At 43.8% G+C, this 15,548-nt stretch overlaps 1 protein-coding gene across 1 annotated transcript in view; it reads left to right on the top strand.

Moving 5' to 3' along the window:
- The window catches only part of MTERF3 (mitochondrial transcription termination factor 3), an 87,403-nt gene extending 72,476 nt beyond the window's left edge, over window positions 1–14,927 (top strand). The window contains exons 7-9 of the mRNA XM_077493071.1: window positions 5,567–5,638; window positions 6,993–7,154; window positions 14,594–14,927. Of these exons, the coding sequence (XP_077349197.1) occupies window positions 5,567–5,638; window positions 6,993–7,154; window positions 14,594–14,788 (429 nt within the window). The 3' untranslated portion in view covers window positions 14,789–14,927. The remainder of the gene's footprint in view (window positions 1–5,566; window positions 5,639–6,992; window positions 7,155–14,593) is intronic.
- Window positions 14,928–15,548: the final 621 nt, after the last annotated feature.

Genomic DNA, 15,548 nt, shown 5'->3' with positions numbered 1-15,548 from the left:
GACAGGAATCAGATCACATGGTGTGCACACCCATGTGATCCGATTCTGCTACGGACCAAAAAAAGGGTCCTGTGCGAGTTTGGGCCGGATGCGATGCGAATTCAGCCATACTATCTGTATGGCTGAACTCGCATCGCACAGAGATCTCATGTGATTTACACTGCAGTGCGGTGCGAATCAAATCCGATCTCGTCACCGCAGCCGTGTGAACCCAGCCTTAAAGAGGAAGTAAACCCTGATGGGTTTACTTCCTCTTTGATTACCTGCAAAGGTAAAGCATAATGGACTACTATGCATCGTCCATTATGTGTCACTTACCTGACACAGGAGCCAGCGAAGTCACCGCTGTCCCCTTGGTGGGTCTCGCTGCTCCGGCGCTGTCATTCGACGGAGCCGCTATGACGTCATTCCCGTGCATGCGCACGGGAGCTGCCACTCGCAAATATCTCCTAAACCTACACGGTAGATATTTATTCGATCTACAGGTAAGCCTTAATCTAGGCTTACCTGTAGGTCAAAGTAATTTGTAAGGGTTTACAACCAATTTAACTAAGGCTTAATAAGGGGTTAAATAGTAATCCCTTTTACTTTTAAATTTTTTTTTAATGTTTCTTTCTTTAAGTGATGTCATATGCAGATCAAAGGTCACATTTTTGATCTACATATGAATAAAATAGTTAATACAAATGATCAATACACTGTTATATTGAATTTACTCAGTGACACTTGCAGACAATCTGCAAGTGTTATTTACGCAGGAGCAGCTGCATTTTGGAGGAGGAAACTGGCTAGAGAGTTTACCAAGAGGCCTACAGTAACTCTGAAGTAGTTGCAGGAGATTATGACAAAGAGTGGTCATTGTGTGCATGTGACAACAATATCAAACATTATCCACAAATGTGGCTTGTATGGGAGGGTTGCAAGAAAAAAGCCACTCCTCAAGAAAGGCCACATGCAGTCATGACTGAGCTTTGCCAAAAGCACCTTGAAGATTCTGAGGCCACATGGAAAAGGTGTTGGGGTCAGATGAGACTAAAATTTAATTTGACCTCAACACCAGATGATATGTCTGGTGGAATTCCAATACAGCTCACCATCCAAATAACACCATTCCTACAATAAAACATGGAGATGGTAATATCCTGGTATGGGGGTGCTTCTCTGCAGCAGGGACTTGAGCACGTGTATCATGGTTATGCAATAGTTTGTCTGCTTACCTGTTCCATGTGTTCATCTCTAGAGACCAGCCGACCCTCACCTGACTGCTTTTGTAATCCATCCTCTGGCATGACTCCACACTAGCTCCTATCGGAGAACTTTATTTTAACCTGTGCACTGCAGGCCAACCCTGCTGATCAACCATTGTGTATTCCTTTGTGTGTTTAGCTTCCTGTTACCTGCTGTGTGCTCTTCTGTTGTTCCGTTACCGACTTTGGCGTGTCCTTGACTATCCCTGTTTGCCTGTGATCCTGACCTATTGGTGTGTCCCTGACTATTTCTGTCTGTTTGTGGCCCCGACCTTGGCTTTATTCCTCACTATCCCTATCCTCCTGCTGCCTACTGTGGGTGTGAGCTGGGGGGACCCTGGGGGTCGCGAACTGGAGCCAGTTGCAGCCAAGTCCATCCTCACCACTAGAGGTGCTGGTGAACACCTGCTGGCTCTTAGACTCCGCACCCCAGGGAATCTTACGCTCTAACCCCAGTGGGATCTGTCTCCCGTCCGCAGCAGTCAGCCGTAGGGTCCACAACCTTGCGGTGCACTCCTGATCCCTACGGTGTGCATCTGTCACCTCCCCTCAAGGTGACCTGACAGTGCAGCCAAGTCCATCCTCACCACTAGAGGCGCTGTTGAACACCTGTTGGTTCTTAGACTCCACGTCCCCGGGGAATCTTACGCTCTAACCCCAGTGGGATCTGTCTCCCGTCCGCAGCAGTCAGCCGTAGGGTCTACAACCTTGCGGTGCACTCCTGATCCCTACGGTGTGCATCTGTCACCTCGCCTCAAGGTGACCTGACAGTTTGATCAGCCATTGTGTGCTCCTTTGTGTGTTTAGCTTCCTGTTACCTGCCGTGTGCTCTTCTGTTGTTCCGTTACCGACTTTGGCGTGTCCTTGACTATCCCTGTTTGCCTGTGATCCTGACCTATTGGTGTGTCCCTGACTATTCCTGTCTGTTTGTTTGTGGCCCCGACCTTGGCTTTATTCCTCACTATCCCTATCCTCCTGCTGCCTACTGTGGGTGTGAGATGGGGGACCCTGGGGGTCGCGACCTGGAGCCAGTTGCAGCCAAGTCTATCCTCACCACTAGAGGCGCTGGTGAACACCTGCTGGCTCTTAGACTCCGCGTCCCGGGGAATCTTACGCTCTAACCCCAGTGGGATCTGTCTCCCGTCCGCAGCAATCAGCCGTAGGGTCCACAACCTTGCGGTGCACTCCTGATCCCTACGTTGTGCATCTGTCACCTCGCCTCAAGGTGACCTGACAGTGGACCCTACTCAGGCTCCTGATCTTCTCATGCCCTTACCCATTCCTAAAAAGCCTTTAGTCCTCAAGTCCTCTCGTCCTCTCCCTACCTCGGTTCCAGTCTCTGAGGATAATCTAAAATACGAGGTTAGTCAAGTTTTGGATTTCCGGCTCCGTAAAGGCATTCTTCAGTACCTCGTACATTGGAAAGGGTTTGGCCCTGAGGAGAGGTCTTGGATCACAGCATCTGAGGTCTTTGCTCCTAGTCTGTTGAGGAGGTTCCATCTGGAGTTTCCCTTTAAGCCTGGACCCAGGCGGGAGAGGGGGAGGCCTCGTAAGAGGGAGGGTACTGTCATGGTTATGCAATAGTTTGTCTGCTTACCTGTTCCATGTGTTCATCTCTAGAGACCAGCCGACCCTCACCTGACTGCTTTTGTAATCCATCCTCTGGCATGACTCCACACTAGCTCCTATCAGAGAACTTTATTTTAACCTGTGCACTGCAGGCCAACCCTGCTGATCAACCATTGTGTATTCCTTTGTGTGTTTAGCTTCCTGTTACCTGCTGTGTGCTCTTCTGTTGTTCCGTTACCGACTTTGGCGTGTCCTTGACTATCCCTGTTTGCCTGTGATCCTGACCTATTGGTGTGTCCCTGACTATTTCTGTCTGTTTGTGGCCCCGACCTTGGCTTTATTCCTCACTATCCCTATCCTCCTGCTGCCTACTGTGGGTGTGAGCTGGGGGGACCCTGGGGGTCGCGAACTGGAGCCAGTTGCAGCCAAGTCCATCCTCACCACTAGAGGTGCTGGTGAACACCTGCTGGCTCTTAGACTCCGCACCCCAGGGAATCTTACGCTCTAACCCCAGTGGGATCTGTCTCCCGTCCGCAGCAGTCAGCCGTAGGGTCCACAACCTTGCGGTGCACTCCTGATCCCTACGGTGTGCATCTGTCACCTCCCCTCAAGGTGACCTGACAGTGCAGCCAAGTCCATCCTCACCACTAGAGGCGCTGTTGAACACCTGTTGGTTCTTAGACTCCACGTCCCCGGGGAATCTTACGCTCTAACCCCAGTGGGATCTGTCTCCCGTCTGCAGCAGTCAGCCGTAGGGTCTACAACCTTGCGGTGCACTCCTGATCCCTACGGTGTGCATCTGTCACCTCGCCTCAAGGTGACCTGACCGTTTGATCAGCCATTGTGTGCTCCTTTGTGTGTTTAGCTTCCTGTTACCTGCCGTGTGCTCTTCTGTTGTTCCGTTACCGACTTTGGCGTGTCCTTGACTATCCCTGTTTGCCTGTGATCCTGACCTATTGGTGTGTCCCTGACTATTCCTGTCTGTTTGTTTGTGGCCCCAACCTTGGCTTTATTCCTCACTATCCCTATCCTCCTGCTGCCTACTGTGGGTGTGAGCTGGGGGACCCTGGGGGTCGCGACCTGGAGCCAGTTGCAGCCAAGTCCATCCTCAACACTAGAGGCGCTGGTCAACACCTACTGGCTCTTAGACTCTGCACCCCGGGGGAATCTTACGCTCTAACCCCAGTGGGATCTGTCTCCCGTCTGTAGCAGTCAGCCATAGGGTCCACAACCTTGCGGTGCACTCCTGATCCCTACGGTGTGCATCTGTCACCTCGCCTCAAGGTGACCTGACAACGTGTCAGGATAGAAGGAAATGTAGATAGGGAAAAACCGCCAAATTCTTGTGGAAAATCTACTGCTTTCTGCCAGAAAGTTGTCAATGGGAAGAAGGTTTACCTTCCAACATGAGAATGACCCAAAGCACACAGCAACAATCACCACACATTGGTTGAAGGAAAAAAAGATGAATGTCCTTGCATGGCCTAGTCAGAGCCCAGACTTAAACCCCATTGAAAATCTGTGGAATGACTTGAAGACTGAAGTCTAGGGCTGAAACAATTAATCGATTAATCGACAACTAATCGATTATGAAATTAATCGATTACTATTTTCATAATCGATTAATCGGCCAGTAACATAATGGGGTTAAAAAAACTAAAATGAGCCATTTATAGTACAAAGAGCAAATCGCTACTGTAAATATTTCGCTGTTCTACAGTAAAAAAATAAACCCCTTACAGTAGTGATTATCTGTGTTTTTCTACTATAAATGGCTCATTTTCGGGGGTTTTTAACACCATTATGTTACTAAAGGCCTTAGACCTGGTTCACATCCATGTGTTTACTGGTGCTTTTTGCAGAAATACACTACAGTTCATTTACATGGTTTCCTATGGCACACGTTCACATCTGAAAGGGTCGGGGACTTTTAACGCAAAATGGTGCTTTATTGGTTCAATATATTTCAATAGAGAAGCTGCAATGTAATGCATTTTTGCAGCAATTTGTGTTTTTTAATCTGCCCAAAAAAAAATGCAAAAATGCCAATTACAGTAAAATCACAAAAATCTAAACGCACAGCAAAAACAGATCAAAAACAAATTGCATAGGTGTGTACCGAGCCTTATGCTGGCCACCCGGATCAATTTTCAGATGAAAATATTCAGACGAAAAATCATTGTACATTCGCTGAATGAAAGAATTTTGCTTGAAATTTTCACTTGTTTTTAACATTCTGTTTTTAAAATGAATGTAATTTCTGAACGAAAACCACATACACCGTCTGAGAATTCCTTTGACTAAGAAGTTTTCTATTATTTCCAAATTTTCCCGTCACTGTGGTTGAAAATGAACATCAATTTGACCCACTTTTTTTTTTAAAGGCTATTAACCGATCAATCAACCGATGAACCAACTAATCGATTATGAAAATAATCGTTAGTTGCAGCCCTACTGAAGTCCACAAACATTCCCCATCAATTGTAGCTGAACTTGAGCAGTTCTGCAAAGAATAGTGGGCAAATATTGCAAAGTTACTAGAGGCATATCCCAACAGACTAAAGGCTATAATTAAAGCAAAAGGTGGTTCAACAAAATCTTGGATTGTATAATTTCTTTTTTTTTTAAAAGAAAAAAGTTTGGCTTTAGATATACATTGTTACACTAATAACTGTCTATTTAGTTAGATATAATTGTGTATGTATTTGTTTTTACTTCATTTTTAATCTATTTTAATCTTTTTATTATAGACCCGTGATTTAGTGACACGCCTCCCCAGAATGGTCACTGGAAGTCTGGAGCCAATTAGGGAGAATCTAAAGGTTATTATTATTATTATTATTATTATTATTTTTGATCTTGGTACACCTGTTTTAGGCCCCTTTCACACGTGCGGATGATATGTCCGTATTTCATCCATCCGTTTGCGGATGAAATACGGGCATACATTCATCCCTATGGGATAGCGGGTGTCTGCGGATGAACATCTGCAGACACCCGATTTCCTCCGCCTCTGCAACAGTCCGATTCTGCAGACGGAGGAAAATCCTATTTTTCTATCCGTCTGCAGAGCGGATTGGATGAACACGGACACACGGTCCGTGCTCATCCGATCCCCATAGAGGAGAGCAGAGAGCTGACAGGGTGGTTCCTGCACAGTGTGCGGAGACCGCCCTGTCCACAGCCGGCTCAGTGGGGACAACGGAGCGATCCCCGCTGAGCGAGCGGATCATCACGGGGCGGATCATTACTGATCCGCCCCGTGTGAAAGAGGCCTTAGCCTGGTCTGCTCATACAATGTTCTTGTTGGATGTTATTATCAGCCTGACTGTCCTTTTATCCACTTAATCAATTGCTACTAATGACTACCCTGTATAGTAACAGTGCTGACAGTGCTGTCAAGTAGGATAACTGAAACAGTTGTTTCTTTTTCTAGGTAATGTATAGGGTGCACTTTTTATAGTGTAAGTTAATGAGAGACGCTTAAGGTAATAAATGCGTACGTGTAAAATAACTATTTTATGTAAGAAAATGCAGAAAAGATATTTGTTTAAAAAACAAAAATTCTCCAACAATAGTAACAATGAAAGGAAAAGTAACCCCATGGCATTATAGATTTCCTTTAAATTAAAGTGAGAAACCATTTACTTGCTTCGCTTTGCGCCCCGCCGCATTTTAAACCCGGCCTGTAAAGATTGACATCACCTGACAAACGCGCCCATTGAGATCGAAGGGTTCGCACTGTAACACTTGGTTTGCAGTTGTGGTGTGGTCCTGCAATGTAAAATGTTTGTTTTGGAATTTAAAAAAAAAACTAAAAAACAACAACAACAAAAAACAGGCGGCAGTTGCACTTCATGAACGCCTATACCACCTCCTGAAAAGTGATTCACCACTGATCACTTTTCACTGAGCATAAGCTTACTACCTATATGAAAATAACTGTATATTTTCCCTATCCCAGTTGATTAAAGAATCTGATTCATAGTTAGGGTGCCCTCTAGTGGTGGAATGAGACAAGTCCTATACTTTGTATTTTGGCAATGCAGCTCCCCCTCTCCTGTGCACAGTGGAAGGTTCTTCATCACTGCACTTTTACTTTGAGTTGCAAAGGTTTTACTTGGTGATTGTATTTACTTGTTTGAAAAACCCACTTACTCTGTTTTTATTTGGTAGGTGTTCGAACTAGAATTCGGGTTCCGCAAAAATGAAATACAGCATGTTGCTTTGAGAGTTCCCAAAGTACTTGCAGCAAACAAGAAAAGACTTACAGAAACATTTAATTATGTGCACAACACAATGGAGATTCCCCACAACATGATCACAAAGTTTCCACAGGTATATGCATTTTAGTTTTTTGTATTAGTATTCACATTCTAGAGCTTTTATTCATATAGCGTTCCTAATATGCTATGGGAAGAATTCAACATTAACGACTTGACCTCCGGAAGATTTACCCCCCTTCATGACCAGGCCGTTTTTTGCGATCAGGCACTGCGTTTTTTTAATTGACAATTGCGCAGTTATGCAACGCTGCACCCAAATAAAATTGATGTCCTTTTTTCCGCACAAATAGAGCTTTCTTTTGGTGGTATTTGATCACCTCTGCGGTTTTTATTTTTTGTGCTATAAACAAAAAAAGACCATAAATTTTGAGGGAAAAAAAAATGTTTTACTTTCTGCTATAAAACACATCCAATTAAAAAAAAAAAAAAAAAAATTGTATTTCTTCATCAATTATGTTAATATGTATTCTGCTACGTATTTTTGGTAAACAAAAATTCCAATAAATGTATATTGATTGGTTCGCGCAAAAGCAGGGTGGATTTGATTTAAATCAAGTCGATTTAACCACTTACAGACCGGACCATTTTGCTGGTCAAAGACCAGACCACTTTTTGCGATTCGGCACTGCGTCGCTTTAACTGACAATTGCGTGGTCATGCGACGTTGCACCCAAACAAAATTGACATCATTTTTTTCCCACAAATAGAGCTTTCTTTTGGTGGTATTTGATCACCTCTGCTGTTTTTATTTTTTGCGCTATAAACAAAAATAGAGCGACAATTTTGAAAAAAACGCATTATTTTTTACCTTTTGTTTATAATAAATATCCCCCAAAAATATATAAAAAAAAAAAATTCCCTCATTTTAGGCCGATACGTATTCTACATATTCTTGTTAAAAAAAAATCGCAATAAGCGATTGATTGGTTTGCGCAAAAGTTATAGCGTTTACAAAATAGGGGATGGTTTTATGGCATTTTTATTAATAATTATTTTTTTTATTAGTAATGGTGGCGATCAGCTATTTTTATTGTGACTGCGACATTATGGCGGACACATCGGACATTTTTGACACATTTTTGGGACCATTGTCATTTATACAGTAATCACTGCTATATAAATGCAGTGATTCCTGTGTAAATGACACTGGCAGTGAAGGGGTTAACCAGTGGGTGGCAGTGTAGGGGTTAAGTCTTCCTAGGGGTGTGTTACTAACTGTGGGGGGTTGGGCTTTCATTTAGTGAACAGTGATCTCTGCTCCAATCACATGGAGCAGAGATCAGCATCACTCGTTGCTAGGCAGAATGGAGAAATGCTGTTTACAATGGCATTTTTCCATTCAGCCACCCCGTGAGACGATCGCGGGTATGCCTGCGGCAATCGAATCCGCGGGAACCACGACCGGACTCACGGGGGTTCCGACCAGTACATGAGCGGGCCGATGGCAGGGCGGCATTAAAGATTGGACCTACCTGTACGCCAATATGCCTGCCCATGCCATTCTGCCAACGTACATCGGCTTGCGCTGGTCGGGAACTGGTTAAATCGCGATTTAAGTCACTAGTAAAAAGACTTGATTTAAATCAACTTGATTAAATCATAATTTTTAACCGCTTCCCGACCGCCTCACGCAGATATACTGCGGCAGAAGGGCACATACAGGCAGATTAATGTACCTGTACATTGCCCTTTAAGAGGCAGCCCACGGGCGCGCTCATCCGCCGGGAGCAGGATCGCGGGTCCCGTGGACTCGATGTAAACAAGCATCTCCCCGCTCTGCCTAGTGACACTGTCACTGATCACGGCTCCCTGTAATCGGGAGCAGTGATTAGTGCCATGTCACACACAGCCCTCCCCCCCCCCCCCCCACAGTTAGAGTCACTCCCTAGGAAACACTTAACCCCTACAGCGCCACCTAGTGTTAACCCCTTCACTGCCAGTGACATTTTTACAGTAATCCAATTTTTTAGCATTGATCACTTTATTAATGCCAATGGTCCCAAAAATGTGTCAAAATTGTCCAATGTGTCTGCCATAATGTCGCAGTCATGATAAAAATTGCTGATCGCCGCCATTACTAGTAAAAATAAATAATTATTAATAAAAAATGGCATAAAATTATCCCCTAATTTGTAGACGCTATAACTTTTGCGCAAACCAATCAATAAACACTTATTGCGATTTTTTTTTTTTTACCAAAAATATGTAGAAGAATACGTATTGGCCTAAACTGAGGAAAAAAAAATGTTTTTTATATATATTTTTGGGGATATTTATATATATTAGGGATGCACCGAAATTTCGGCCGCCGAAACATATCGGCCGAAAATGCCGAAAGGAAAAAACGGCCAATAATTGAGCCGAAAAAGGGGCGGGGCCTGGGCTGGGCGGAGCTCCGCCCCTGGTGCCGCCCATCACGGGAGGTGTATAGCGTAGGAAAGCCGCCTCCGCGTCTGGATCAATAGAGCGCCGGGAACATCACAGCTTTAATTTTAATAGCTGTGTGTTCCCCCGTCACGTGCCGTCGCATACAGCCCCTCCCCCTCGTTCGGGGAACTGTGATAGACAGATCACCCGTCCGGGGGATCTGTCTATCACAGTTCCCCGGACAAGGGGGAGGGGCTGTATGCGACGGCGCGCGACAAGGGAACACACAGCTATTGAAATTAAAGCTGTGATGTTCCCGGCGCTCTATTGATCCAGACGGCAGAGGCGGCTCTCCTCTCTTTCTGCATCACTGACTACACAGGGGACAACACACGCTGCACGAGGGGACAACACACGCTGCACGAGGGGACAACACACGCTGCACGAGGGGACACAAACACTGGCTGCACGAGGGGACACAAACACTACTGGCTGCACGAGGGGACACAAACACTGGCTGCACGAGGGGACACAAACACTGGCTGCACGAGGGGACACAAACACTACTGGCTGCACGAGGGGACACAAACACTACTGGCTGCACGAGGGGACACAAACACTACTGGCTGCACGAGGGGACACAAACACTACTGGCTGCACGAGGGGACACAAACACTGGCTGCACGAGGGGACACAAACACTGGCTGCACGAGGGGACACAAACACTGGCTGCACGAGGGGACACAAACACTGGCTGCACGAGGGGACACAAACACTGGCTGCACGAGGGGACACAAACACTGGCTGCACGAGGGGACACAAACACTACTGGCTGCACGAGGGGATACAAACACTACTGGCTGCACGAGGGGATACAAACACTACTGGCTGCACGAGGGGATACAAACACTACTGGCTGCACGAGGGGACACAAACACTACTGGCTGCACGAGGGGACACAAACACTACTGGCTGCACGAGGGGACACAAACACTACTGGCTGCACGAGGGGACACCACACTTATCTCTTTTATCATGTCGCCAGTCTCTGACCACCTCCTGAACCATGTCGCCAGTCTCTGGCCACCTCCTGAACCATGTCGCCAGTCTCTGGCCACCTCCTGAACCATGTCGCCAGTCTCTGGCCACCTCCTGAACCATGTCGCCAGTCTCTGGCCACCTCCTAAACCATGTCGCCAGTCTCTGGCCACCTCCTGAACCATGTCGCCAGTCTCTGACCACCTCCTGAACCATGTCCCCAGTCTCTGACCACCTCCTGAACCATGTCCCCAGTCTCTGACCACCTCCTGAACCATGCCCCCAGTCTCTGACCACCTCCTGAACCATGCCCCCAGTCTCTGGCCACCTCCCGAACCATGTCTCCAGTCTCTGACCACCTCCTGAACCATGTCTCCAGTCTCTGACCACCTCCTGAACCATGTACCCAGTCTCTGACCACCTCCTGTATAAAAATATTTTTTTAAAACAGTCATTTTTGGTATCGGTGCTGTTTCGGTATCGGTTTCGGTTTTCGGCCTAGTGTATTTTTCATTTTTGGTATCGGTTTCGGCACCAAAAAGCCCATTCGGTGCATCCCTAATATATATATATATATAATATTTATTTTAAAAATTGTCGCTCTTTTTTTTTTCTTTATAGCGCAAAAGATAAAAACCGCAGAGTTGATCAAATACCACCAAAATAAAGCTCTATTTGTGGTCAATTTTGTTTGGGAGTCGCGTCACACGACCGCGCAATTGTCAGTTAAAGCGACGCAAGACAAACATGAGGTACAAATTCATTTTATAGACAAGTATAAATTGTTTACAAAAACTCAATACATAATACCACTTTCTCAAAATGTTTCGCTCATTTGAGCTTCTTCAGGAGACTTTTGATGTGGCATTTGGTGTACTATAAATTATAAAGATATATAATAATTATTACTGAAAACTCATGCTGTATAAATTCAAATTAATCTGAAGTAAATATTTCATACATGATTCCAAATGTAAATATCGAAAAGGAATTTTATATATATATATATATATATATATAAATAAATAAAAGTTATCAAAAGAAGTATTTTATTCGTTAACAAAAAAAAATCACATTTATCATAAACTCTTACCCAAGAGCATGTATATCAAATATATCTAAAATCCAAGTGGAAATCCTCAAAGTGCATCAAAAACTGGTATTTATTATCGGCTGACCCCTTTTCCACACACTGGGTCCTTTCAAGAAATTTTTGCAGAGAAGGACAAAAGTGGTAGTATTTATGTATTGAGTTTTTGTAAACCATTTATATTTGGCTATAAAATTAATTTGTATCTCATGTTTGTCTTTTAAAATTATTGTTTGTAATAATACATTTTTTTTCATTTTATCTAATAATATTGGGAATTGTCAAATTTCTAAACCTTCTCCTTAACACCATTAAAGTCCCAAGGTCCATTGCCTCAAGCCCCCTATTGTTTTCAGTTTTGTTTAGTTAAAGAGAAAAATGTTTTAGTTTTTTGGAATCGTACTTCCCTATGTGGATGCAGCATCGTTCCGATCCCGCATCTGTCTCCCGCTGGCACTAACACTGAAAACCGAGCGATCAAACACCACCGATCACTCTGTGCTCAGAGCTCCCTGAGCAGTGAGCTGGTGACTGAAAGGTCACTGGCTCTCTGTTCTGCCCCCCTGCACTCATTTGAGTGATGGGCTGTGAAGGGGGCGAGGCAGGCTCAGGCTCTCATCGGCTTGCTGAGGGGCTGCGCCAGGTGTTGGTCCAGACATGTGGACGGATCCAGACTTTATTGTTGTGATCTTGCCCAAGCCTGGTCTGGCTCTGTGACATCAGCCAACAGCGGGCTTCAGCCTGCTGTATGCTGAAAATGGGTCACAGGAGTGCAGAACGACCTTCGCTTGTGTAATCCATAGGAGAAGTACAGCAAAAAACAAGCTTTCGTTGTACTTCTCCTTTAAAGTGTAAGTAAACCCCCCTATCGTTTTTAGCCAAGGAAGCTGCCATCTTTGACTCTATTTAATCTACAAGTGTCATGATGCTGCACATGTGATCAGTTATGACACCAGCCATTGGATCGTTTGACAGTTTGGTTTAGAGCACAATTGGTTGTGAATTTACTATCATTTATGTACAATTCTGGCACATGCCGGAAATTAAACTGTTTTATGGATGGGTTTACTTCCGCTTTAAGATTTGGAAAAAAAAATCCTAGAAGCTGATTGGTTACTATGCACAGCTGCACCAGTTTCTGTCTGCACCAGTTTTAGTAGAGCCCCCCCTATGTTAACTGGATCACATTTCAGAGTGTAGCTGAGCAGCTGCCATCAGGCATTCTGGAAACGTTCTCGTCACTTCTGAATGCCTGTTTTTATTTTCATTCTGTCATGACTCAAGCTGTAACCTTGTCGTTAATCTGTCGCACAATCTGTTTGGCTGCTCTTGTATAGCATAAACTTGCTGTTTAGCAGAATTGATAAATGTCCCCCTCCATGTTTTTGGCATTTCTATAACTTAGCAGTCACTATATAAAGAGCGAGGTTTTCCTATAGGAGAATGTATTCTGTTTGCAATAACAATATACAGTCTTTCTTTAGCTTTGGCTCAGACTGTAACATTTGAAGTATCCTGTAATAAATTTTCAGACATTATCTAAGGCTAAATTCATACTACAGCGTCTTGTGAATGTGCGCAAAACACACAAAAACCATGTTTCCCACTTTCCCACATTTATTGTTAATGGCGCCCCAAACACATTAAGTAGATGCAAAACATACAGTAAAAAAAATGTGAACAACACAAAAAGGTACATGGGTTTTTTTGTTGTGATTTTCTCATGTAGCGCAGCCCACTAAAATGAATATGCATAGCGCCACAATGCGCAAAAAAAAAACTTCAAAGACATATTCGCAATGCACATCATAGTGTGAATGGGGCCTAATGCTCTTGGGGAACTGTGCAAACGGGTGGTGTATGGTAAAAAAAAGTCCCTTGGGATCATTTAATGTCCCTTTAAATAGTTTGTTTGGGCCAAGATTGCCCAAACAAACTATTTACCGCACTAACGTGTGTTTGCCAGGTGAGCTGTATTAATTTTTTGTAGCTTTAGCTACATACATTATACAGCTCTGTGTTCCCGCATTGGGAGAACTTCTCATCCTACTCCCAGAACAAAATTGAGTTGGGCTGAACACTAAGCCATTCATAGGACACTTTGCATTCTAAGGGCCGGTTCACACAGGGGGCAACACGAGGCGACATGACTTGCCGTGCCGCGATCTGACAAGTCGCCCCCGTTCTGTACAATGGAACCGTTCTAAGAGGAGCGACTCGAGTCGCTCCGTCTTAGAAAAAAAGGTTCCTGTACTACTTTTGGGCGACCTCGGGGCGACTTGCATTGACTTCTATACAGAAGTCATTTGCAAGTCGCCGCTGAGGTCGCGGCAGGTCGCGGCGAGGCAAGTCGTGTCGCCTCACATCGCCCCCAGTGTGAACCGGCCCTAAGAATGAATAAATGGCTTCCTTGGACTCAGCCAGTCAGAGGAAGTTTTTTGTTCATTCATAGAATACAAAGCTTCCCATGAATGGCTTTGTGTTCAGCCCAACTCAATTTTGCTCCAGGAGTGGAATGGGACATTCTCACTCCACTGTGGGACTTGTCATGCAATTTTGGACATCAAAGTCGCATGACAAGTTGTTCCCCATCTTTTCCAATGATAACCACTCATCTATGTGCGACTTACAGTTGCCACAACTTCAAACTAGTTCATACACTACTTTGGTCAGGCTTTCATGCAACCTGAGGGCCATAGACTTCAAAAGGTGCATGAAAGTCATACCTGAATATTAATGTAATGCAACAGTTTTCCATTATCACTAGTGAAAGCCAAAGTCGTATCCAAGTTGCACCCATCCAAAATTGCGTCAAAGTTGCACTCCGTTGACAACATATGTTTTCCTGTTATGCTTTTCTTTTCTGTAAATTTGCAATAATAAAACCATGATAAAAGAGAATATGAAATATTAGATACATATATAGATAGATGTATAATGTATATGAAATACGAATATGCTGTGACGTTCTTCTCTTCTTCTTTTTTTTTTTTCAGATTTTCAATTCCAACCTGTTAAAAATAAAGGAAAGACACATGTTTCTCTCCTTTTTGGGAAGAGCAATTTATGACTCAACACAACCTAACTATGTCTCTTTAGATAAAGTGGCAGTCATGCCTGATGATATTTTCTGCAGTGAAGTTGCCAAAGCCTCTATACAGGACTTTGATAAGTTCCGTAAAACCATGTAGATGTACAGAAAGATATGCTATAAAATGTTTTCTGTGAATTTATTATCATTTATGTATAAATATTAAATGTAAACAGGATTTTGTACAATTATTTTTAAAATAAACATATGTAACCATCATTAAAGGTGTTATTCTCTTACGTCCTATCCTGTCTCTGGGACATGTATTTTATACCTGTTTTTGTTTTTAACCACTTCAATACTGGGCCCTTCCCCCCCTTCCTGCCCAGACCAATTTTCAGTTATCAGCACTGTCGCACTTTGAATGACAATTGCGTGGTTATGCAACACTGTACCCAAACAACATTTGTATCATTTTGTTCCCACAAATAGAGCTTGATTTTGGTGGTATTTGATCACTGCTGGGTGTTTTTTTTTTATTATTTTTTTTTTTTTACGGAACAAATAAAAAAAAGCCAGAAAATTTTGAAAACAAACAAAAAAATGTATTTTGTTTCTGTTAGAAAATTTTGTAAATACTGTATTTATTGGCGTATAACACTCACTTTTTCCACCATGCAAATCAGGTGCAAATAGCGTGCGCGTTTTATACGCAGATACTTCAATTTTAGCTGCCTCAGAGGGGACAGGGAGGGGTCGGGACGAGCGCCATGAGATTACATACAATTAATTTGAAAAGAAACACACTTTTACTCCTCTAGGGAGAGGACTTTGACATGGGCAAGTGGCCATACAAAATATACAAAATAAGATTGAAATAACAATACGTAATTTAATAATATAGAAACATTAAAATTGAC

The sequence above is a fragment of the Lithobates pipiens genome, unplaced genomic scaffold (assembly GCF_037356315.1).
Source record: "Lithobates pipiens isolate NorthernLeopardFrog02 unplaced genomic scaffold, aLitPip1_a1.2 Scaffold_19, whole genome shotgun sequence".
NCBI classification, from domain to species: domain Eukaryota; kingdom Metazoa; phylum Chordata; class Amphibia; order Anura; family Ranidae; genus Lithobates; species Lithobates pipiens.
The sequence above is the reverse complement of the archived record's forward strand: the minus strand, read 5'-3'. Positions and strand labels throughout refer to the sequence as shown.